This window comes from Rattus rattus, chromosome 1 (genome assembly GCF_011064425.1).
Source record: "Rattus rattus isolate New Zealand chromosome 1, Rrattus_CSIRO_v1, whole genome shotgun sequence".
In the NCBI taxonomy this organism is placed as follows: Eukaryota; Metazoa; Chordata; class Mammalia; order Rodentia; family Muridae; genus Rattus; species Rattus rattus.
In genome coordinates this window covers 46,344,443-46,368,579 of record NC_046154.1, presented here as the reverse complement: position 1 = coordinate 46,368,579, position 24,137 = coordinate 46,344,443, and the positions used below count along the sequence as shown (strand labels likewise).

Genomic DNA, 24,137 nt, shown 5'->3' with positions numbered 1-24,137 from the left:
GAAAATGTCTGTGACAGGAATGAAGTCCTACTCAAGATCAGGCCTTCAGCTTTGTTCCTTGCTATTTTAACATAAAATGTCTATATATGGAAGGAATATTATCTCTGTAGCCTTCACAATGAACATTTATTGTACTGGAAGTTTGAGGCTCCAACTGGACTCTGGGATGAGGAGCCCTTTCCACCTCCTATGTCTTTCTACCTTGCCTCACATATCCAACTGGTATTTATTGTCTACTTGCTAGATGTAGGTAGAGGTGAATATGACAATCATGGTTTCTGCCCTTGAACTTGTAGTAATTGGTAAATAAGGGTTAGGTATAGTCTGTCTTATTAGAGGGAGAAATGTGCTTAGGAAATGTACAAGGATATTTACTTGATCTAGAACAGATTAGTATACCTGGATACCTTTTGAGCTGAAGTTTAATAGCAGTTTAAAAAGCAAAACAGGGGTTGGGGATTTAGCTCAGTGGTAGAGCGCTTGCCTAGCGCAAGGCCCTGGGTTGCTTCAGCTCTGAAAAAAAAAAGCAAAAAAAAAAAAAAAAAAAAAAAAAAAAAACAGTAAATACGGGACATTAAAACATCATAAAGAAAGGTCTCTAGATGTGTAAGGACATGAATGAATTCAATCAGACTGAAGGAAAGAACTAGAAGGAAAATGGCATGATATGAAATCCTCATCAACTTTCTACTTCAGAATTTGTCATTTCAAAATTATTTTTATTAAATATCTCATATACAGATTTGAATAGAGTACTTTTCTAAGTATAATGGTGTGTTATTTAATTTCTCTTGAACATTGTAATACAACTAGTACATTGCCTAAGTCTCAGCTCACATAACTTCTCTGAGAGGAACCCTCACCTGATCTTCCAGAAAGTCTCTGCATTCGCATAGAAGCTTTTTCATAGTTTGTTGGTAAAGCCTAATAATCTTTAAGTTTGTGTCTGTGTGTGTGTGTGTGTGTGTGTGTGTGTGTGTGAATACTCTACGACCCTTTGACTTGATACTGCCTGCATTGATTAGATATGATTGATAACTTTTTGATATACCTAAGATACCTGTCTTTGCTGCTACAGAATCATCAGCCTTTGTTAGTTTTAATGTAGATTTTTCAGAATTTATTATACTTCATAGCACAGTAGAACAGTTTTTAAAATTATTATTTTGATAATTATTCATTTATTTATTTACTTTTGTGTGAGTGCTATCTGTGGGGACCAGCAGAATCCTGGAGAGGATGTCAGGTCCCATGGAGATTGCGTTATAAAAGCATTTGTAAGCCACTGGATGTGGGTACTGGAAACTGAAATGGGGTCCTTCACAAAATTTGTTCACTATTTTTTTTTTAAAGACAGGCTTTCTGTGTGTAGAGCTGGCTATCCTGGAGCTCACTCTGTAGATCAGGTTGACTTCAGAGATCCACCTGCCTCTGCCTCCTGAGTTCTGGGATTAAAGGCTTGGGCCATCACCATCTTAGCCACTAAACTCTCTCACCATTTGCTGTAAAGCAGATTTTAAAATTTAATAAGATGATGTAATTATAATTTCAAAAAAATTAAAATTAGTTTTGAAAAACTTACTAGTAAACTCCCTTGCTGTACCTTTTATTCCTTGAATCCTTTTTCCTGAAAGCACCAGTTTTTCTTTGGTTTACTTACTTAGTGCATGTTTTATTTCTCATGTGCAGAAGATAAATATTTGTTATTTCTAATCATTCTTAAGTATGAGGATATTAAAGTGGAAACTTTGTTATTGTTGTGAAATATACTAACAGGAAAAACAAGAAGAGAGTGAACTTCGATCTCTCCCATCTCCTTCCCCTGCTCACTTGGCTGCTTTAAGTGTTGCAGTTGTTGAATTAGCAAAAGAACAAGGAATAACAGATGATGACCTCAGAATCCGCCAGGACATTGTGGAGGAAATGTCAAAGGTTATAGTGACATTTTTACCAGGTACCAGATGTGTTTTATATGTTTAATTCATAGAATCAAAAATATTCTTTTACTTCTTCTTAAACTAGGGTAAATTTTACATATATATATATTCTTAAAAGTAGATGAGTTTGAATGTGTTAGGAATGACCTTTTTGTACATTAAAATTTTTTTTGTTTGTGTATATATGTGACTGCTTATGCATTGGTATATAAGTGTAGAATCAGAGGACAAGTTCTTTCCTTCTAGTGTTTGTGGTCTAGGATGTACCTCTGGTCCTTATGCATCTAGCACCTTTACCATCTCCCTCTCTACGAACTGCTTCTGTTAAAGTATTTCCTTTTAATGGAACAAAAAGAAAGAAAGAAAGAAAATTGAATAATTTTGTAGTATGAGAAAAAGATTTTAAAATAGGTACATAGGTAATTTCTCACTAGTCAGATGTATTCTACTTTGGTCTATTATAAAAATTGTGTGTGTATAAAAATTGTGTGTGTGTGTGTGTGTGTGTTTGTGTTTGCGGTTGCGTGTATGTGTGGGTGTGTGTGTCTACATATGTGCCAGGTGCCTTTAGATCCTTCAGAGCCTGAGTTACAGATGGTTGTGAGCCTCTTGGTGGGATGCTGGGAACTGAACTTGGATCCACTTTAAGAGTAGCAAGTGTTCTTAACTGCTGAGCCATCTCCAGCCCCTGAGTACCATTGATTTTTGAGTGGATTTTAGTGTTTTTTTTTTTTAAATATTATTTTCAGTATAGACATTCTAACATTACTAAATAAAATTCTTATTGCTTAATGTTAGGGGAAAATTAGTTTAGTTTAAAGACTTTAAGTAGAGAATTTATTTTTGGGTTCAAGGTGTTATAAATTCAAGTTTATTGTTATATACATTTATGTGTGTAGGTTGTAGTCTATCTTCTTTTTTAAAAACGTTAAGGCAAATGTGTCTTAAGCAAGACATAATTTCTTACCATTCAAAGAGATGTTGGACATTTGATTAATTATAGTTACATATAGTCCTATTGTGAGAGTCCTAAGGAATAATTACTAATTGGAAAAATGGAATTTCACTTTCTGTTATTTCTGTAATAATGTTTTTCTACCTAAATAATGCATTGAATACTGATTAGAACTGTTGAAAAGTAATCCAATATTATTTCAAATTCAGGACTTAAATTTTTATGATTTTAATAATGTAACGCTTAGACATTTTTAAGTTTGGAAAGTATACAACTAAATATGAATGTTAATTTTTTAAGAAACTGATTCTGCCTGGTCAGTACCACATGTTATTTTCACTTGTTCTTTGATGTGAGCTTTTTAAAATATGCCTTGTTTTTGTAACAGCACATAAGGTAGTCTGAGAAAGTCATAGGTAGCTTCTGTTTATATTGATAGCCACAAAGTTTTTCTGTGTTTTAAGTTGCAGCATCAGTTGAATTGGAGTTGCTTCATATTTTGAAAAAGCATTTGTATTAAGTGTCTGATCCTTTCCTTAAGGTTGGTTCTTATATAAATACCTAATAGAGTACATTCTGTGACAATGGCATTGCCTGAGTACTTTACTTGTTAAGTATTTTTAGACTGTTTCTAAATGAACTCTTTGAATTTGCACACCAAACTTTTATGGTAGTTTTTTTCTCTTGTTCTTTCTTCTGGTACCATAATTGTTCTTATGGTACCATTTATTATTATTTTATAGATCAGTTAGAAAGGATGTCAGTTTTGTAAAAATCATTATGCCAGGATTAAAAGACATGAGATTGAAGTAATATACAGTTTCCATATGTTTTTCTTTTCTTTTTTTTTTTCCCCCCCCGGGGCTGGGGACCGAACCCAGGACCTTGCGCTTCCTAGGCAAGCGCTCTACCACTGAGCCAAATCCCCAACCCCAGTTTCCATATGTTTTTATTTACTTATTTTGATGTACATGTAAGGGGGCTAGTATGAATTTATGTGTAGTATGTGTGTGAGAGTGCCTAGTAGGTTAGAAGAGGCCATTGGATACTCTGAAACTGGAATTCCAGATGGTTGTAGCTTGCCAATGGGTGCTAGAATTGAACTCTGGTCTTCTACAAGAGCAGCAAGTGCCCCTCACTCCATAAAGATGGAGCCATCTTTATGGTTTCCAGTGCTTTGTCTGTCTGTTTTGTTTCTTAAATACTCCTATTTGCAGTTTCATACTTTGTTTTCCTTTATTCCAGAATGTTCACTGAGGTTGTATGGTTCATCTCTGACAAAGTTTGCTCTGAAAAGCAGTGATGTTAATATAGATATAAAATTTCCTCCCAAGGTAAGTAATTAAAAAAGAGCCTTCTTAATTATTAATTGATAATTTTAATGGGTTATCTTTTTAGAGAAGGGAGGAAGGGGGAAAAAAAACCTTTCACCCATAGAGTTTTACCATGAAGACTAGTTTTTAAGTTACTATTACATTTTAAATAAGAAGGGAGAGAAAAGTAATAAAAGGGAGAAATGTGTGTATTTGAGCTTGTTGACTAGTTAGTACTTCTGGTAACTAGTAAGTAGTACTGAAAAGTAGAAAGATTGAAACAAGAAAACCGGGTTTAAAACCTGGCTGAATAAAGCCAGGAATGGAGGTGCATGTCTTTAATCCCAGCACTGGGGAGGCAGAGGCAGACAGATCTCTGTGAGTTCGAGGACAGCCAGGGCTTTGTTACAAAGAGAAACCCTGTCTTGGGGTTGGGGGTGGGAAGCAAACAAAAAAACTTGACTGAGTTAAAAACGGAGTACTTGATCTTTTTGTTTTCCTGAACTTAAAAATAGGTCTAAAAGCATTTAGTTGTTTTTGGTTATTTGAGGCAGGATTTCTTAATCTACTTAGTGTATAGTTTAGGCTGTACTTGAACTTACAGTAATCTTCATGCCTCTGCCTCTTGAATGCTGCTATTATAGGCATGAAACACCACGGTGGGCCATAAAATGGTGTTTCTAAGAACTTGGGTCACATTCTGGAGTATACCATCTCTAAAGAGAGGGGGGATATGTTTTGGTGGATGTGTGGTGAGGCATGGGGGAAAGGAGTACCTCCACGGGCCCAAGCTGAGGCACCCCTTCCCCCTGAGTGACCAGCCACTCGACAATATAGTATAGAATAGAGTTTATTCATGGCATGGGAAGGGTAATTAAGGATAATTGAGGCAGAGAAAGGCAGAGGGGGGGATTGGAGGGGTTGGCCATGAGCAGGTGGTTGTGTGTGGGGGGGAATGGGGAGAGAGAGGGGAGGGAATGGTGAGAGGGTAGGAGCAAGAACAGAATGGGCAAGCAGCCCCTTTTATAGTGAGTCAGGCATACCTGACTTGCCAGGTAACTGGGATGGAACATACTTGGCTGTTGGCCTTAGACAAAGATCCTCTGCTTCTGTCTGCCCTGTGCTTGCATTTAAAGTGTATTCTATCACATCTGGCCCAGTTTTTATGTTACATGAGATGAACTCAAGCATATAAATGATACTTATATAAAAAGTAATAGGTTATTAACAGCTATTAGTTACTAGTGGCAGTTATTATTATTAGTGTTATTAGCAACAGTGTCAATAATATTTAGCAATAGTTTTGCTTATTTTTGTCAAGTAAAACACTTAAATTAGTCAAGGGTTGGCAAGATATCTCAGTGGGTAAAAGCATTTACTTATCAAACAAATCTGGTGAACTCACATCATTGGAACCCACAGCAAGTTGGAAAAAGAGAACTGACTCTTGCATGTTTTCTTCGGGCCTCCACATATGTGGAATGACCCTCCCCCCACCCCCATTACACCCAATAATACAATTTTTTAAAGGTACTAGTCAGAATTTTATGGTTTTTTTTTTTTTCTTTTTTTTTTTTTTTTCGGACCTGGGGACCGAACCCAGGGCCTTGCCCTTCCTATGCAAGCGCTCTACCACTGAACTAAATCCCCAACCCCTATGTTTGTTTTAGTTAGGGTTTCTGTTGCTGTGATAAAACATCATGACCAAAGCAACTTGGGGAGGGAAGAGTTTATTTAATTTAATAGTTTGTTGTCCATTCTCCAGGGAAATCTGTGCAGGAACTCAGGTAGGCAGGAACTGAAGCAGAGGCTGTAGAGGGATGCTGCTTAATAGCTTACACCTCATGGCTTGCTTGATCTGCTTTCTTATAGCACCAAGAACCACAGCCCACGGGTGGCACCACCCTACAGTAGTAAGCTGGGCCCTCCCACATCAATCAAGGGAGAAAATATTCCTTCAGGCTTGTCTGCAGGCCTGTCTGTCTAGTGTTAATTTTTTTAATCAATGTTTCCTCCTCCCAAATGAGTTGAGTTTAAAGTTTCCTTTTTTTTAATACTTTGTACTCAAAGATGTTTGATTTGAATGAAAGTTTGGCATTTAAATTTCTAGTCGTTTTGTAAACTTTTCTATTTTTCCTTGAATAATAGTTCTGCATTCATTGTATTCTACATTTATAAATAAGAGTTGTTGATATAAAAGTAGAAATATTATTCTGGTAGTTATACTTTAAAATCAATAGTATGATTTTTTTAATGTTATTTTTTTATCAAATTGGATTTTTAATAATGTCCTTCTGTTTTAATGAAACTTTTTAGATGAATCATCCAGATCTTTTGATACAAGTGCTTGGAATTTTGAAAAAAAGTGGTACGTTTCCTGATTTTCCTTTTATAAAAATATTTTTTAAAAATCATATGCACTGTGTTGTTTACATATTGCTAGCAAAGTTAAAATTGCTACCATGTATAAGAATACTACATATACATGTGTATATATTTATTTAGTAGGGTACCTGGAAATGTAATTTACATGTTGGTTAAGTTAGGTATACTGTATCAAAGTTAATAATTTAAAAATGTAAGTCTCAGCTGATTTAAAAGTAGCCTTTAATGCAGTAGTCTCTCTTTTCTGCAGGATTTACTTATTTATATATTCATTTCAATGCTAAGGGCTAGGGTTTTACTGCTGTGACCAACGAAGGTCTTATAAGGACAACATTTAATTGTGGCTGGCTTATAGGTTCAGAGGTTCAGACCATTATCATCAAGGCAGGAGCATGGCAGTATCCAAGCAGGCATGGTGCAGGAGGAGCTGAGAGTTCTATGTCTTCATCTGATGATTGCTAGGAGGGGACTGGTTTCCTAGTAGTTAAGATGAGGATCTCAAAGCCCACACCTACAGTGACACACTCCTTCCACATTTTTTTCCAGCAAGGCCATACCTCCTAATAATGCCACTCTCTGGGCCAAGCATATTCAAATCACCACAGGATGGAATCCAGGGCCTTGCACTAGGCATGTGTTCTGTCAGTGAGCTACAATCACTTTTTCAGTTTTGCTTTCTGTGGTTTCAATTAACCTTCATTCAACCACAATCTGAAAATTAAGTGGAACATTTTAAAAACAAGCAATTCCTTGTTAAAAAATACTTATTTTATGTGTATGAGTGTTTAACCTGCATGTGTGTGTGCTTGTGTGCATGTGTGCGCGTGCCTGCCAAGGTCAGAAATGGGTGTCAAGTTCTAAAGAACTAGAATTACAAATGGATGTGAGCTATCATGTGGGTGCTGTGAACTGAACCCAGGTCCTTGTTAAGAGCAAGTGCTCTAAACCACACAGCCGTTTCTCTAGCCCTTTCTCTTTTTTAAATTGCATTCTATTCCTACTAGCTTCATCCACTAGTCTCTTACTAGTTGTCTAGTTATCAGCTTATTAGATGCTCTGCAATTTCATGCACAGAAAAGTCCATATTCATGCATCTTACTATGTCATAATTGTTCTGTTCTATTTGGTTGTTCCTGGTAATCTTTTACATTGTCTAATTTTCATATTAAAATTTGTTATGCATGTATGATTAAGAAAAAGCTAGTATTTTCAGTGTTTGATACTACTTTGTGTTGCAGATATTCACTGGTGTTTTAGAAAGTATCTCCTTAAGTAAAAGGGAAATGCTCTGTTATGGGCATTTCATGTGTAAATGAAGATAAATAGGCCTATTTTCATCGTATTGAAAAGTCACTGATGAAGAAAACTAGAGGGGGTGCCGAATAAAGATGTGTATGCTTGGCTTTATTTCCACTTGTTTGTTTGCTTGTTTGCTTGAGACAGGGTCTCTACATAATCCTGGCTGTCCTGTGTAGACCAGACTGGCTTTAAAGTAACAGAGATCCACATGTCTCTGCCTTTGGATGCTGGGTGCTGAGAGTAAAAGTGTTTGCCCACCATGCCCGGCCATTTTCTTTCTACTTGAAACAGTAATAGTAGCCTAACGTAGTCATTATGTTATGTCAGCTGAATCATACCAAGTATTTTTTTCATATATTACTTGTCTGGAATGCTTTTTATTAAAAAAAGATATTTACATAGGTAAACTACTTTGAAGCAAAATAAAAATAAGAGTATAATATTTCAAAACAAGCCCCAGTTTGTGTATTACACTCTATTAAATCATTTGTTTTATCCTTTATTTTTTTAATTATGTAGGTTTGTGTGTGTGTGTGTGTGTGTGTGTGTGTGTGTGTGTGTGTGTGGCAGTTGTGGTGGTGGTGGTAGTGGTGGTGGTCGTGTGGGATGGGCATGGTAGTTGTTCTTTTATACTATGTGGAATCAAACTTAGGTTGTTAGGCTTGGAGGCATGGACCTTTATCTGCTAAGTTGTATTATTAGCCCATTTATGAACTTCTTGTCAACATTGTCCTGGGAAAGTAATTTATATAAGAAATAATATAGAAATATTTTAAATGAGTTGCATCCCCTAATAAATACTTGTTTTTAAATACACAAAACGTAAAAGCATATTACAAATATGAGTTAAACTTAAAAGTTTTTGCTTCTTGAGAAATATAGAGAAGTGTTCAGCCTATTCAAACTTTAAAACATTCGTCTTTGTTACATGAGATATTATCTTCAGTTATATGTAGGTTTCAATGCATCTGAAATTATGTTCTATTTAATATTCTCATTGTCTTCTGTAGATTCCTGCTATCTACAAGATTTGTTTTCATATTTGTGTTTCAAACCTCTCATCGTTTTTGTGTTTTAAGTTACTGCCATATTCACTGTGTATAAAGATATTTCTGACATAATGGGTTTCTAGTACATATTTTTAATCATAAATCATCCCAGCATATACTACTGAGAGATTTCTCTTTTTTTTTCCCAAATGAAATGTCAATCCATTTGTCTATACATGAGTGGATATTTATATTTAACTTTTAAGTTAAATTTATTTTACATACCTGTGCATGTTTGTTCTCTTCTTCCATCACATGGCTGCTAGCAGTTGAACTTCTCCCAGACCCAAAGTGGTACTTATTACATGAGGTGTACTTTGATGGTAGATTTCAGGGTAGATGCTCTCCCCCGTTATTGTTGCCTTAGAAGCTTCCACTAGGCAGATTTTGGAAATATTAACAGTGTGGGGTCAAGAGTTCTACTTGAAAGCAAAGCATACTTTTACTATGGATGTAGCCCTCAAAAGTAAGTGATGCGCCCTCTTGCTGTATATCCATGAGGTTTCCATATCTACTTGGAAATATTCAAACTTTTAGAGATGTTAGAAGCCCTTTCGTCTTATGGTGCTTCTGATTTTCAAACAGTATTTGATATTATAGTTGTGACTTATGTCAGATAACAAATGACACCAGTAGAGGTAAGAGATTCTTTTGGGTTCATTTTCATAATGAGAAGAGTTAGTTATTCCACGGAAGTAATGAGAGTGAATTTTAAAATGAAAATTACTACTTATACTGTTTATTACTTACTTAAAAATATTGACATTAACTTACTTTCCCCCCCCTCTTATTAGCATTATATGTAGATGTGGAATCTGATTTTCATGCTAAAGTTCCTGTTGTGGTGTGCAAAGATCGGAAAAGGTTGGTAATCAAGAAAATAAAGTATTTATACAAATAAGCAAACCTTGGGCTCAGGAAATGGCTTAGTGGGTAAAGTGCTTGCTGCACAAACATGAGATACGAGGACTTGAAACTGGATCTCCAGCACTGATATAACAAGCCTGGTAATCTTATGACTGGGAAAAACAGGAAGATCCTAGGGGCTTGCTAGACAGCCAGCTTACCCAAAATGGTGAGCTCCAGGTTTAGTGAGAGACCCTGTTTTCAGTAAGAATGAAGAGAACAATAGTCACAGGCACCCCACATGTACCTCTACTTTTGGTCATTACACACGTGTGACTAAATCTGTTCATATTTGTGAACACATACATACACATGTATGCACGCATGCACAAACATATTCACAGCCATTTGCACACATGTGAATCCACCCCAGGGACAGCAAGATGGTTCATTTGCCATATAAACCTTACAAACTGAATTCTATCCCTTGGATTCCAAATAAGCCATTATTTATACACACATACACAATAACTCCCCTTCCTCCCAAAACATACAAAGAACCAGATTTCGTGGCCGACATCTTCAAGAGAAGAAATTTTGTGTTTTAGGTTTCTCATTAGGTTTATATGACCATACTAGTCGTCATTTATTAAAGCATGCCAAATTTGTATGATCGAGAAATTGAGCTAGCAGAGAATTAAAAAATAAAATAGTCTAGGTGAAACTTTTTCCTTTCCTTCTTTTTTGTCTAAATTAATTTACCCACCCAACAATGCTAAGAGCATTTACTTTTGTGTAAGTATTATATTACAGGCTGGAGAGATGGCTCAATGGTTAAGAGCACTGAGTGCTCTTCCAGAGGTCCTGAGTTCAATTCCCAGCAACCACATGGTGGCTCACAACCATCTGTAATGCGATCTGATGCCCTCTTCTGATGTGTCTGAAAACAGCTACAGTATACTCATATAAATAAAATAAGTAAATCTTTTTTTTTTTTGCCCGGAAACCGGGAAAGGGAATAACACTTGAAATGTAAATAAGAAATACTCAAGTTAATAAAAAAAAAAAAGTATTATATTGCTCTGGACATATAAACATAAATTAAGAAATAGCCATTCTTTTTTTTTTTCTTTCTTTTTTTTGGAGCTGGGGACCGAACCCAGGGCCTTGCGCTTGCTATGCAAGCTCTCTACCACTGAGCTAAATCCCCAACCCCAGAAATAGCCATTCTTGATAAGGTTTTATTGACTATTGTAATTGAGAGGCTAGTGAGGTGGCTTAGTGGTTAAGGGCACGACTGCCAAGCCTGAAATTTCTGAGCTTATTCTAACACATACACACAGTACAAAGAGAGACCCAATTCCTGAAAGTTGTCTTCTCTCACATCCATATAAGGATGTGCATATATATGCACACACACATACAAAATTAATAGTGTAAGAAATAATTTTTTACAATGTAGTTTTTATTTAATTACTATGACTCATTACGTTTCTAGTCAGATGTCTGTAGGCCTGAGAGGGTAAATGTACCTTTGAAAAAGGAAAATTAGCCAGTTATGGTGGTGCATGCTTTTATAGCCTGTACTGGTGAGGCAGAGGCAGGGATCTCTATCATTTTGAGGCCAGTCTTGTGTACATGGTGAGTCCCACCCAGACCAGCCAAGGCTACAGAGCCTTGTCTTGGCAGGGGGAGCAGGATGCTGAATATTACTTGAGATCAACATGGGAAAAGTACAAAAATAGATGTTCTTCTATAGATTATTCAGTTGTTTTTCTTGTAGTTTAATAATGTGTTTTTAAATTTAAAGTCAGAAGGTTCTATGGAGATCTACTTTAATGAGATTGAATGTATATGTATGAATATTTGTTTTCCATGATACATGTGTCAATGTTAGAAGACTTCATAATCTTAGTGTTCTCCTTCAAAGTATCACCTGGGTTCCAGGGTGGGATCCAAGGGATCCAAGGATCTTCAGACTGGTTAACCCATCTTTCCAACCTAACTTCCTTACTTTGTAAATTGGAAAATTGAGACTGGGAGGGGATAAGCATTTGTACAAATTTATATCTTTTAAGGTAAAATCAATACTGGAAAATAGGCATTTGACTTCTAGTAGGTCACAACAAAACAGAAAACTGGTTTTTTTTTTTATAAACATTGTATTAAACTGCCATTATGGGACATAGAGCTTCAGATTCATTTTGTTTTTTTGCTATTCCCCTTCCTCCCCCTAGATATTCTCTACTGTATTCCTCTCATTCTACTTAAGGCAGCTCCTGTTTCACTTCTACAAAAGCATGAGTCATGGATTGATAAGTAAATTCTAACCTTTAACTTGATAGCAACCACAAAATTATGAAAGCTTGAATACGAAAGTTGAGAAGTATAGCTAGTACATTTGTTTTTGTTTTTGTTTTTGTTTTTTAATTTATTTTATCATGGACAAAGCAAAAGAGAATGAACTAGAAGTATGCTATATTGACATTGAAGATGTTAGTATTGTTGGTGGCTTGTGCTTGTAATCATAGCTTGAGCTATAGCCAGATCCTGTCCTTATTTCTCCCAAAAATGTAGGCTGATAAGATGTCTCCATGGATAAAGTCACTGGTCCCCAAACCTGACCATCTGAGCTTGATCTGTGGGACTTAACATGAAGCAGACTGCCAACTTCCCCAAATTGTCCTCTGTCTTCCACATGCACATCATGGCACACATGTGCTCATACACAATAACTAAACAGAAGACAAGTTGTACTATGACTTAAAGCAATTATTTTTAATTATATCTATTTGTGCGTGCTAGGAATGAAACCAGTGTCCTCTACAAGAGTAGTTCAGGGTCTTAACTACTGAGCCATTTCTCTAGTTCCTGTAATAACTGTTTTGGTTCTTAAAATACGATGACTGAAAAGGATAACCTGTGGGGATTTTGAAGCATTCTTCTTTTAAAGGCATTAATACGGTGAAATTGTTTCTCATTCACAGTGGTTTACTATGTAGAGTAAGTGCAGGAAATGATATGGCATGTCTCACAACTGACTTACTTGCTGCTCTTGGCAAAGTGGAACCGGTCTTCACTCCCTTAGTGTTAGCTTTTCGCTATTGGGCTAAGGTAAGTGGAACAGAAGAAAATAAGTCAAGCTTTTTCTTGTTTTGACATATAAATCATAATATGTAGGAGAAAGTAGTTGTCAGCTCCCGTGGGAAATTGTGTGGCCAATTTCATCGTAGACATTAAAATAAGGTTTTATATGCATGTAATAAGTTCCTTTATCCGTCCCTCAGTTGATGCTTGAAACTATAGATGACACTGAGCCATTATAATATTTTTTCGTTATTCATATTTGTGATAAAGTTTAATTTATAAGTAAGAGACTAATAAAATAGGACATTTATGACAGTGCAGTACATTAAACTTGCAAATTGTTTATTTTTAGAATTTTCCACTTAATTTATGTACATTTCTCTTTCAGATTTATTTATTGTATTTATTGTATTTATTGTACACACAGGTGCTTTTCTCAAATGTATATCTTGGGTATCTGGGACATGGGAGGTGAGAAAAAGGGTGTTGGAGCCTCTGATACTGGAGTTACAGACAGTTTTAATCGTCCATGTGGGTGCTGAGAATTGAATTGAGGTCCTCAACAAGGACGAGTGCTGTTAATCTCCCTTTAAAGAGTAATCTCTCTCCTTCCTCCCCTCCCTCCATCCCTCCCTCCTTCTCTCCTAGTCCTTATTTATTTATTTATTTATTTATTTGAGACAAGGTTTGTATAGTTTTGGCTGCCCCAGAACTCATCTGTAGATCAGGCTGGGTGCTGATTCGCAGAGATCCCTTTGCCTGTCTTCTGAGTGCTGGGATTAAAGGTGTGTGCCACCACTGCCCTCCTAACCATTACTTATTTTTAAAACTTTATTTTTGATTCATGCCAACACTGAGGAATGAGCCAGAGTCTCATTCATTCTAGGCAAGGGTTCTGCACTTATCTACAACTTGAGCCTACTTTTCAGTATTTTTGAACTGTACTTGACTAAGGGGAACTAGAAGTTTAGACTGTAGCACTATAAATGGGCACTATGATAATGAATCATTATATTGGTGGTTTTTTTTTTTTTTTTTTTTTTCGTTTTAAGACCATTTTCTTTAGCCCTGGCTGTCTTGGAACTCACTCTGTATACCAGACGGGCTTGACCTCTCCACCTGTCTCTGCCTCCCCAGTGCTGGGATCCATGGCATACATACGGGTTACATTAGGATTTTTTTTTTTTTTTTTTTTTTTTTTTTTTTTTTGGTTCTCTGGGGACCCGAACCCAGGCCTGGGATCCTAGGTAAGCGCTCTACCACTGAGCTAAATCCCAGCCCCATTACATTAGGATTTTTACTTGTTCTCTTGCTAGAAGGGAAGCAAATGACTCAATACACAAAAATACTGTAAAGTGGTCCTATAATAAGTAAATTTTTCATAAATAAAAGACTTAGTAGTTCGGGAGTGATTTGGTCTTGGCTGTTCACTTGGAGAGGGGAATTTGAACACGATTCTTCTCTCTCATCAGACATTGAACCTTATAGTTTTGGAAAAATTGTCCATGGAACTAATTCTTTATGGCACATGATATTCCCAGAGATAAGAGTTGAGCAGGACCAATTTATTTTAACACTTGGGCACGTAAGGCAAATGTGGCAAGATGCTTACAAGTTCAAGGCTAGGCTACACGGTAAAATCCTGTATCAAAAAAGTGGGCATGTGTGCAGGAGACATGGGTATTGTATTCTGAATGGTGAGATTTCAGATTATTTCTTAGGTTTCATCGTTGTTTGGACTTTTTTTTTTTTTTTTTAAACACAGTGAAGAACAAGCTACTGTGTTTTACTTGAGTGAAGAAAGCTTAATGCTAGGACTTTTTTTTATTTTTTTTATTTTGCAGTTGTGCTATATCGACTCCCAAACTGATGGTGGAATCCCTTCTTACTGCTTTGCTTTAATGGTGATGTTTTTTCTTCAACAAAGAAAACCCCCTCTTCTTCCTTGCTTACTTGGAAGTTGGGTAAGGATGAGTTTGCAGTGTGTGTGTGTGTGTGTGTGTGTGTGTGTGTGTGTGTGTGTGTGTACGCATGAATATGTAGTTATTGAGTGTTGTACTCAAAAATTTTAAGGTAGAATTCTAGTTGTTTTTTTTTTTTTATATTTTCTCTTTTTCTTTCCTTTTTGTTTTTTAAATAACTTTTCTGTTACCAATTTGGAATGCCTTTTTTATGTAGATTGACGGCTTTGACCCAAAAAGAATGGATGACTTTCAGCTGAAGGGCATAGTAGAAGAGAAGTTTGTGAAGTGGGAGTATAATTCAAGCAGTGCAACTGAGAAAAGCTTAATTGCTGATGACAACACAGCTAAGGCAGACCAACCAAAAGATGACACCAGGAAGACAGAGACAGACAACCAAAGTAATGCTGTGAAGGCCAAACATGGCAAAGTAAGCTTTTGGTTTGTTTTCTGCTTTTGGCTTTTCTATATGTAGAATTTATGTTACTGTCAGTGAACTACTTGACTAGCAGTAGATTGACCTCTTGGTCTCATTTCTTCATCTATAAAGTGAGGAATTAATCTGGTTTAGTTTTGGTACTAAGATTAATAAATTTATTTCATGTATTGTTTGAATCTTGTCAAGTAATTTTATTTCCATTTTCATTTAAACCAGTAAAATTCCCTTTATGAGTTAAGTTTGCATTAAAGCTTAAGCATATTATGGATTTTGTAGTCAAATTGTGTGGAAAAGTAAGTCTTTTCTCTGTGAGGGGATGGCTTGCTTATTTAATTAGCTCAGCACATACTTATTAATGAACTGCTGTGCTCCAAGCATTTTCCTGAGTGCTAGATAACCATAGGCAAATATACGTGAATTCTGTCCCTCAGAAGCTATTCTAAGAGTATAGATGTACTGTGCTTGAAATAATTACTCTTTTCAACACTGAATTGCACCTCCCTGATTTTCAATATTCCCAGTTAATTATCTTGATTTTTAGTTTACTGAGAATACTGAAGCAATGGAAAGAGGTCTGTAAACTCACTGTCATCTGCTGTCATTTATACTTGTTACCTTTTTCTAAAGGAACTTCCATTTTGTAATCCACTGGCATCTTCTCCATTGCCTTTTAATTAATCTAAAATAATTAAAACTATTTATTACTCTAGCATTTTAGTTATCTTCCCATTACCAGTTTTTCACTTTATTGAATCAAACATTTTGCTATTTCTCCCATTTTAAAGAAAAGTGTTAGGTGCCCTTCCTCCCATCTATTGCTTGTTTTCCCTTTGTAGTAAAACTAACAGACTTGTTTATAGTATCCATTTTTTATTTTTCTCTGTCTTATTATCAATTTGCCAAAACATAGTATCAGCTTCTATTTGTTAAATTTCATAGGCACTTAAAATTCCCTCTTTTGATGGAGCAGCATTTCCAGTTGATTACTTCAGTCCACCACAGTTGTTGCTGTGTAGTCCTTCTCAGTTTTCTTTGCTGATTTGTTCTTTTCCTCAGGTCAGTTAATGTTGAAGTGCTAAGCTTGACTTATGATCTTTTTCTGATTTCTCTACTTTCTTTTGATAGGCGATGCTGTCCAGTCCTTTTGATTTTAAGTGCCGTCTGTGGGATGAAAAGTACTCTGTATTTGAATCCTGTGATTATATATAACTCCCTATTTAGTGTTGCCTTAGGTATCTTTTTATGTCTAAACTCAACATTGGGTCTTACTCTCAAACTTGAAGGCTCCATGTTTCATTAATTGATAGTATTCTGTCTCTTCAAGCATCCAGTTCAAAATTTTAGAAGCATCTTTTATTCTTTTCTTTCATGAAAACCCTTTATCAAGTAATTCAGAAATCTTGAATCCTGTTATCTTTACTTCAGAATGTATCCAAAGTTCCATTCCTTTTCACCGCATCCAGTTAACCATCCTGGTTCTAGCCACTGTTACTCTGGGCTGGACTTTTGCTCTAGTCTTCAAACAGATAACCCGGCTTGTGCTCCTGGTCTTTATTCGCCGACACAATAATCTGAGTGATTGTTAAAAAGTCAAGTCAGACATTGCCCTGTTTCTCCTCATACAAACACAGTTCAGTTGTTTTTCATCTCATATAATACAGAAAAAAGCATATAGTCATCGGGTCAGTCTTTGCTGCTTCTACATCTCTCTGTTATACTAGCTTTCAGTGTTGTTCTCTCCTTTTCCCCCCTCTTCCTTCCTGTGATGTTGAGAATCACCTGATTTTCATGTTAAAGCTAGTCACCCTTTTGTATTATATATGTTTATCTGTTCCCCGTTCTTATAATACCTTTCTTTTTCAATCAGGTCAGGAGTTTTCAACAAAACTGATCTCTGACACTGAGTTTAACACTAAATTTTTTTTCTGTTCCTAGAGTCCCAGAGTCCCACCTTTGTTCTGTTCAACCTTTTATCCTCATGGCACTTAGCTGCTTCTAACTTACTATTTAATTGTTTTCTTTTCTTGGGAAGTAAACTTTTTTCCAAAGAGTATCCGAAATTATACCTTAGCGTTTAAGTTTTCACTGCAATTGTTGAAATTATCTCTGTGTTTGTAGAATAGGAGTTTGCCTTACTTGGTGTTAGTATAGTGTGGTGACTCACAGCACAGACACAGTAGGCAGTGGTCTCAGTCAGAGCCTTGCTCTGCAGTACGTGTTTCAAAAAATTGTTAATGTAGGTTTAGGTTTCAGAAGCGCGAGTAAGGACGGTAACCATTATGTGTTGTAAATATGAGCTTTTCTTGTTACAACATCCCTAGCACAAATCTAGGAACATAATAGGTATTAAAGATGTGTTTGCTGAATGTCGATTTTTTTTCTTTAGTTTTTGAAGATAGATTTTGCAACAAGAATTTGTAATATCTGTCCAGTAGTTTACAGCCTTGACTGTGCATGAGCTTCACTGTAAAGAGCTTTACAAAATTTAAAGGACTAGTGTTCTGTGTGTAATTCCAATACTTAAAAGGTTGTATCTTGGATTAGAGTCTAGCCTTTGTTACAGCATGAAGCCCTGTCTCAAGAACACACATGGACTCATAGAAACAAAGAAACAGAAAAACCTATAAGGACTGGTGATGTACCTCAGTGGCAGAGCATTTGCTTAACATTGACAAGCCCCTGGGTTTCATTCACAGTGTTCTCATTCCACATACTCACACATACAAAACCCTGTCCGCAGCCAAATACCCCAGATCAGTTAAATCAGATTCTTAGAAGTGATAAGGAATTTCATGCTCACTTGGTGATTGTAATGTGCACTCAAACTTGATGATCACTGGCTTAATGAAAAGAACACAGAATTCCTTGGATTTCTGTAATTCAAACTGATTGATTGCTTTTTTTTAAAAAAATGTGTTTTTTGTGCCTGTTTTTGAAAATATATGCACTTAATTTTTTTTCCAGTCTCCTTTAACATTGGAAGCACCAAATCAGGTACCCCTAGGACAGTTGTGGTTGGAGCTGCTAAAATTTTACACACTGGATTTTGCTTTGGAGGAATATGTCATATGTGTACGGATACAAGATATTTTAACTAGAGAGAACAAAAACTGGCCTAAAAGACGGATAGCAATTGAAGGTGAGATAATACGCTGTGCATATTTGTACTATTTGTGTGTGTTCCCCATCATTTAACACTGAATCCTACTCTTACTTCATTGGGTAAGATAAAGAAAATGATGATTGATGTTGACTGAGTTCCACATCAAATTTCAAGCATATAATTACGCTATGACAAAAAGCCAGATGTAGTTGCTCATGTCTGCAGTCACAGCACTTGGGGTGCTTAGGCAGGAGAATTGCTATAATGAGATTCAGTTCAGCTTAGACTACAAGAGTGAGATCCTGGTTCAGAACGGCACTATGACAAGAAATGAGATTTTTTTTTTAATGATTTATTTATTTATTTATTTACTTATCTGTAAATACACTGTAGAAGAGGGCGTCAGATCTCATTACAGATGGTTATGAGCCACCATGTGGTTGCTGGGATTTGAACTCAGGACCTTTGGTAGAGCAGTCAGTGCTCTTAACCACTGAGCCATCTCTCCAGCCCCGAGATTTTTTTTTTTTTAAGATTATTTTATGTATATGAGTACACTGTAGCCATCTTCAGACATACCAGAAGAGGGCATCAGATCTCATTACAGATGGTTGTGAGCCACCATGTGGTTGCTGGGAATTGAACTCAGGACATCTGGAAGAGCAGTCAGTGCTCTTAACCTCTGAGCCATCTCTCCAGCCCAAGAAATGAGATTGTTAATGTATGTACTTGCCCTGTCCTGCAGGGCAGTCGTCCAGGGTCTGGGGTCCACCTAGGAGAGAATGAGGGACAAGAGATGCAAAGAACGGACAGCAAGTCAAGAGATCTGATGAAGCTGACAATTTTTAATTTTTCTCAGGCAGAAGATATACTGGTAGAAGCAGGATGTGGGGAGGGGTTAGGTAACCACAAAGGAATGAGTCTGGCTCGATGACCAGGATATTGGCTGGGTAAATCGGTCAGTGGGAAGAACAGTACAGGGTGGGTTGCTTAGTGACCTGCCCACCAGTGCTAAGCGACCTGACAACAAGATTTATTCTATCTATTAAGTTCAAGCAGAGCTACAGGTCCAGGCTTAAGTATGGCTGCTTTGATCTAACATAAGGCTGAAATATGATTGCTTTTGATCTAACCTACTCCCAACATGTACTGGAATTTGAAATGTTTCATTTAGTGACAGTATATTGGGGAAACAGAGTGGCACAGCTTCTTGTGATTTCTTGCTTGTAATTGTAATTATTGAACTGACTAGCTAATTCCTTAAAATTAATATTTCCCTTTTAATTTTATGGAAGAAAAAAAAAGACTCCACATTTGTTTTACTTCCGCTCTGTTTTCAAGAACTCACTGGGATCCTGGACTAGAAAACTTTGGGAAATTGTATTCTGTTGATAGGCTAGAAGTTAAGATCTGTTTGCATGAGCATGGAGATGGGATTTGCTAATGGAGACTTAACTGTTGATTTTTTTTTTTTTCCTAAAACTAGATCCATTTTCAGTCAAGAGGAATGTTGCACGGAGCTTAAACAGCCAGCTTGTATATGAATATGTTGTGGAGAGATTCAGGGCAGCTTATCGATATTTTGCCTGTCCCCAAAGGAAGGGTGGAAATAAATCTACAGTGGATCTCAAGAAAAAAGAGAAAGGGAAGCTAAGCAACAAGAAACCAGTGAAGTCTGATTGCTCGGCAACCAATGGTTGTGTTCTTGGAGAAAGTACAGAAAAAGTAAATATGGAACGAGGCCAACCTCTTAAATATGATGAAATGGAGTTTACGTCACAGAGATGTATTGTTGATAATGACCGTTTATTGGTAAATGAACTAGGTTTGGCTGACCATGGACAAGATTCTTCATCGCTTTCTACTGGCAGTGAAGGCAGTGAATTACAGCAAAAATCAGCTGAGAAACAAGGTGATTTAACACCTTCAGAAACTTCTTTAAAGAAGGAACTCAGCCAGTGTCATTGCACTGGGACCCCTGATGGAGCTGGATCTGCTGGAACAGACTGTAGATCAAATTTAGAAATGGAGAGTTCACATCAGATTGTGTGCAACAACATATCTGCTACCTCTTGCAACTGCAAAGCTACAGAAGTTGCTTCTGACCTTATTGATGATGATAACCTCCCCTCCCAGGAATTATATTATGTGTTTGATAAGTTTATTTTAACCTCTGGCAAGGTAGGATACAGTAAACAATTTGTAAAACTTTGGTTACTATATGACCATTGATACTTTTTAGATTCATAAGTACTAACATAAAATACCTTGTGTCCTTGTTTTGGAATGATATTTTGGTATGTATCTGACTTTTATTTACATTTTCTCCTATAATTGCAGTTAATTTATGTACATTGGTGTATGTCTGTATGAGAATGTCAGATCTCCTGGAACAAGACGTACAGACAGTTGCCAGCTGCCATGTGGGTGCTGAGAATTGAACCCAAGTTTTCTTGGAAGAGCAGCTAGTGCTCCTAACTGCTGAACCATCTCTCTAGCCATGTAGTTACAGTTAAATAGAGCCCATATAAACTATAAGAACGCATCATTACTCTACCAGTAGTTGGCATTCTATTTCTTTATACATAAAATGACTTATCTGCTATTATGCAGTTCAGATTAGCAAAACAGTATGTGTGTGTATATGTATATGGTTTGGGGTTTTTGTTTTATTTGTTTTGTTTGTTTTTCCTGCCTCTGCCTCCTGAGTGCTTGGATTAAAGGTATGCGCAACAAGAAAGCAATCTATATTTTTAAGTTCTGGGTGCGCATTTGCACGCAAACGTGCACACGTGCACACACACTTTCCTCTTTAAAAAGAAAGCAAAGTTGGGGTTAGGGATTTAGCTCAGTGGTAGAGTGCTTGCCTAGCAAGCACAAGGCCCTGGGTTCGGTCCCCAGCTCTGGAAAAAAAAAAAAAGAAAAAAGAAAAAGAAAGCAAAGTTAAGTTTTAGTTAATTTTTCTCTTTTTTTGTGATGTGAATTTGTAACTATATTGGTAAGTTGTAGGTGGAGCTATGAATGAACAAGAGTCAAAAAATGGAGAATCTAGATTATGTCCTGCTACTGAAATTTTCTGGACTTTTTAATGTCCTTTATGAATTACAGGAGTACTTACTGTTCTTTTAAAGTGAAAAAAAATCTCACCTTAAGTAGAAGTTACTGCAGTGAATAATAGTACAATAAGCAATAACTTTTGCTAACGAAAGTTTAGCTAAATTGCATTCTTTAAGTGCTGTGTACATAACTAAATATCTGTATTCAGAAGTGGAAAATGATTATTAGACTGAATTGTAAGCATAGAAGATTATTGGAGGGTGGTGTGGAGAGGAGCTGGAAAATTATTGTTTTATCCATAATTAGTATTTCTTTTTTTTTTTAAAAAAAAATCTGCTTAGCTGAGACTGGAGAGATGACTAGGTGGTTAAGAGCACTGGCTGCTTTTGTGGAGGATCCACTTGTTAGCTCATCTCATATCTCTAGTTCCAGGGGACAACTTTCTCTTTTTGCCCTGTGTGGGCACTGCACACACTCAGGTGCATACGTATACATAAGATAAGATTCAGTTTTTAAAAAACAATTTTTATTTTATATCTCTGGGTATTTTACCTGCATGTGTGTCTGCTCAGCATTTGCATGCCAGATACCCTGAGTAGAGGGCAGAAGAAGATATTGGGTCCCTTGGAACTGGTGCTTATGTGTGCTAAGAATTGAATCCATGTTCTCTGCAAGACCACTCAGTGCTCCTTAATCTTTTTTTTTTTTTTTCTCTTTTTTTCGGAGCTGGGGACCGAACCCAGGGCCTTGTGCTTCCTAGGCAAGCGCTCTACCACTGAGCTAAATCCACAACCCAGTGCTCCTTAATCTTGAGCCATTTCTCCAGTCCCCTTTGTATAATTTGAATCAGAGTTTATGGCTATGTAAATGGCTAAGCTAATATTGGTGGGAAACTCTTTAGGTACAGATAGTAACAGTGAGGGTACAGGGATCTTCCTTAAGCATGTGTACTTTTTGTAACTTGTTGGCTTAAATGTTTACTATTTAACTCACCTGTCTGGTGTTCTGCTCTTGGGTTCCATTCCCAGCACCTATACCTCACAGTCATCTGTAACTCTGGTTTCTGTGCACGAAATTCCTTCTAACCTCAGGGAACCAGCGTGCAAATGGTCTACAGATACAATTGTAGGCAAAACACCCATATACATAAAATAAAGATAATGATTGTGTAGTGGAGAAAACCAGACAAATAAATATATTGGATATGCTTTCTTTTGGGAGTTGATCAAGTTGTTTGAATAATACAGACCTTTTGCATTGGCTACTAATTTCTGAGTAAACTGTTAATTATGTAATTTTAATGGGAGAGAAAAGCAATTAAAACAAATTTTTATATTAATTGCCATCATAACTTTTTACAAAAATCTCCTGAATTGAGTAGGTTATCGAATTGAGTTAACTACAATTTGTTTGTTGCTGCTATATTTTTGGATCTGCTTTCTAAGCGATGAAACAACTTAAACGTTCATTAGTTTTTTTTTTTTTTTAACCATTATTTAGCCGCCAACAATAGTATGCAGCATCTGCAAAAAGGATGGCCATTCAAAAAATGATTGCCCAGAGGATTTCAGGAAAATTGATCTAAAACCTCTACCACCAATGACAAACCGATTTCGAGAAATACTTGATTTAGTATGCAAAAGATGTTTTGGTAAGTGTTTGGTACTATAACTACCTGAAGTAGATTGTTAGATATTGAATATTTTTCTCATTTAAAAACAATTTTTCAGTTTGGTTTGGTCAGTGCTAGGATTAAAGGCATGTGCCACCATGCCCAGTTGATAGCACATGTTCTTAAATCGGCTTTATTAAGTTATGGGTACTACCTCTGTCACCAGTCATTTCTTTATTTCATTGTAAACCTTATACTTGTGGGTGTAACCCAATATAACTTGTTGGAGCTTGTGTCTCTGACAACCTCATCAGTGTGTGGGTTTTTATCAGTTTTTAGGTTTCTTTCTTTCGGAACTAACAAGATACTCCAGGCTCATTGTGTATATTTTCTGACTAGTACTAGAATTGGACTTTTCTCCAAGGTGCTCTAATTTCTTTCTTTGTAGAATAGTATTAGGATTCAAGATGTGAATACACGGTGTTCTATTTTTTGTTGTTGTTTCATTTTTGAGGTGGAGTCTCCCTGTGTAGTCTTCTCTGAGCCCAATTCTTAACATTTGCCTGCCTCTGCCTCCTGAATGCTGGGATTAGTGGTTTGTGCTACCACACCCATCATGTGTTATTACTGGAATGTTGTTACTTATAAGCTCTCTCAGAGCAAGAAAATACCTGTGTTAGTATTTTACCTCCAAATTTTTCTATATGTAGTCATCTTATTTATGTTAGCCTAAACATGATTTCACAGAATCTCCTACTCTGAACCATTACATTTTTCATTTTTTTTCTCCAATAAGGAGAAACCTGCTTCTCACAATCTACTACAATTACTTGTTTCCTTTTAATACCATCTGTGTTAGCAGTCTCAGAGCTGTGAAATTAAACTCTTTATCAAAAATTAGCTTCGCGGCTGGGGATTTAGCTCAGTGGTAGAGTGCTTACCTAGGAAGCGCAAGGCCCTGGGTTCGGTCCCCAGCTCCGAAAAAAAGAACAAAAAAAAAAAAAAAAATAGCTTCATCAGAATTGAGTCTCACTTCTTCCATACAAGTAAATAAATAAACAAATATTAATAACAAATGAAAAAAAGGATAGCCT

At 36.5% G+C, this 24,137-nt stretch overlaps 1 protein-coding gene across 6 annotated transcripts in view; it reads left to right on the top strand.

Annotated features, from left to right (window-relative positions):
- The window catches only part of Tut4 (terminal uridylyl transferase 4), a 101,324-nt gene that overhangs the window by 30,928 nt on the left and 46,259 nt on the right, over positions 1-24,137 (top strand). For all 6 annotated transcript variants that reach the window (XM_032900691.1, XM_032900683.1, XM_032900675.1 and 3 more), the window contains exons 5-14: positions 1,777-1,954; positions 4,138-4,226; positions 6,522-6,573; positions 9,733-9,802; positions 12,772-12,898; positions 14,716-14,835; positions 15,050-15,262; positions 18,236-18,410; positions 19,861-20,555; positions 22,932-23,082. In XM_032900691.1, the coding sequence (XP_032756582.1) occupies positions 1,777-1,954; positions 4,138-4,226; positions 6,522-6,573; positions 9,733-9,802; positions 12,772-12,898; positions 14,716-14,835; positions 15,050-15,262; positions 18,236-18,410; positions 19,861-20,555; positions 22,932-23,082 (1,870 nt within the window). The remainder of the gene's footprint in view (positions 1-1,776; positions 1,955-4,137; positions 4,227-6,521; positions 6,574-9,732; positions 9,803-12,771; positions 12,899-14,715; positions 14,836-15,049; positions 15,263-18,235; positions 18,411-19,860; positions 20,556-22,931; positions 23,083-24,137) is intronic.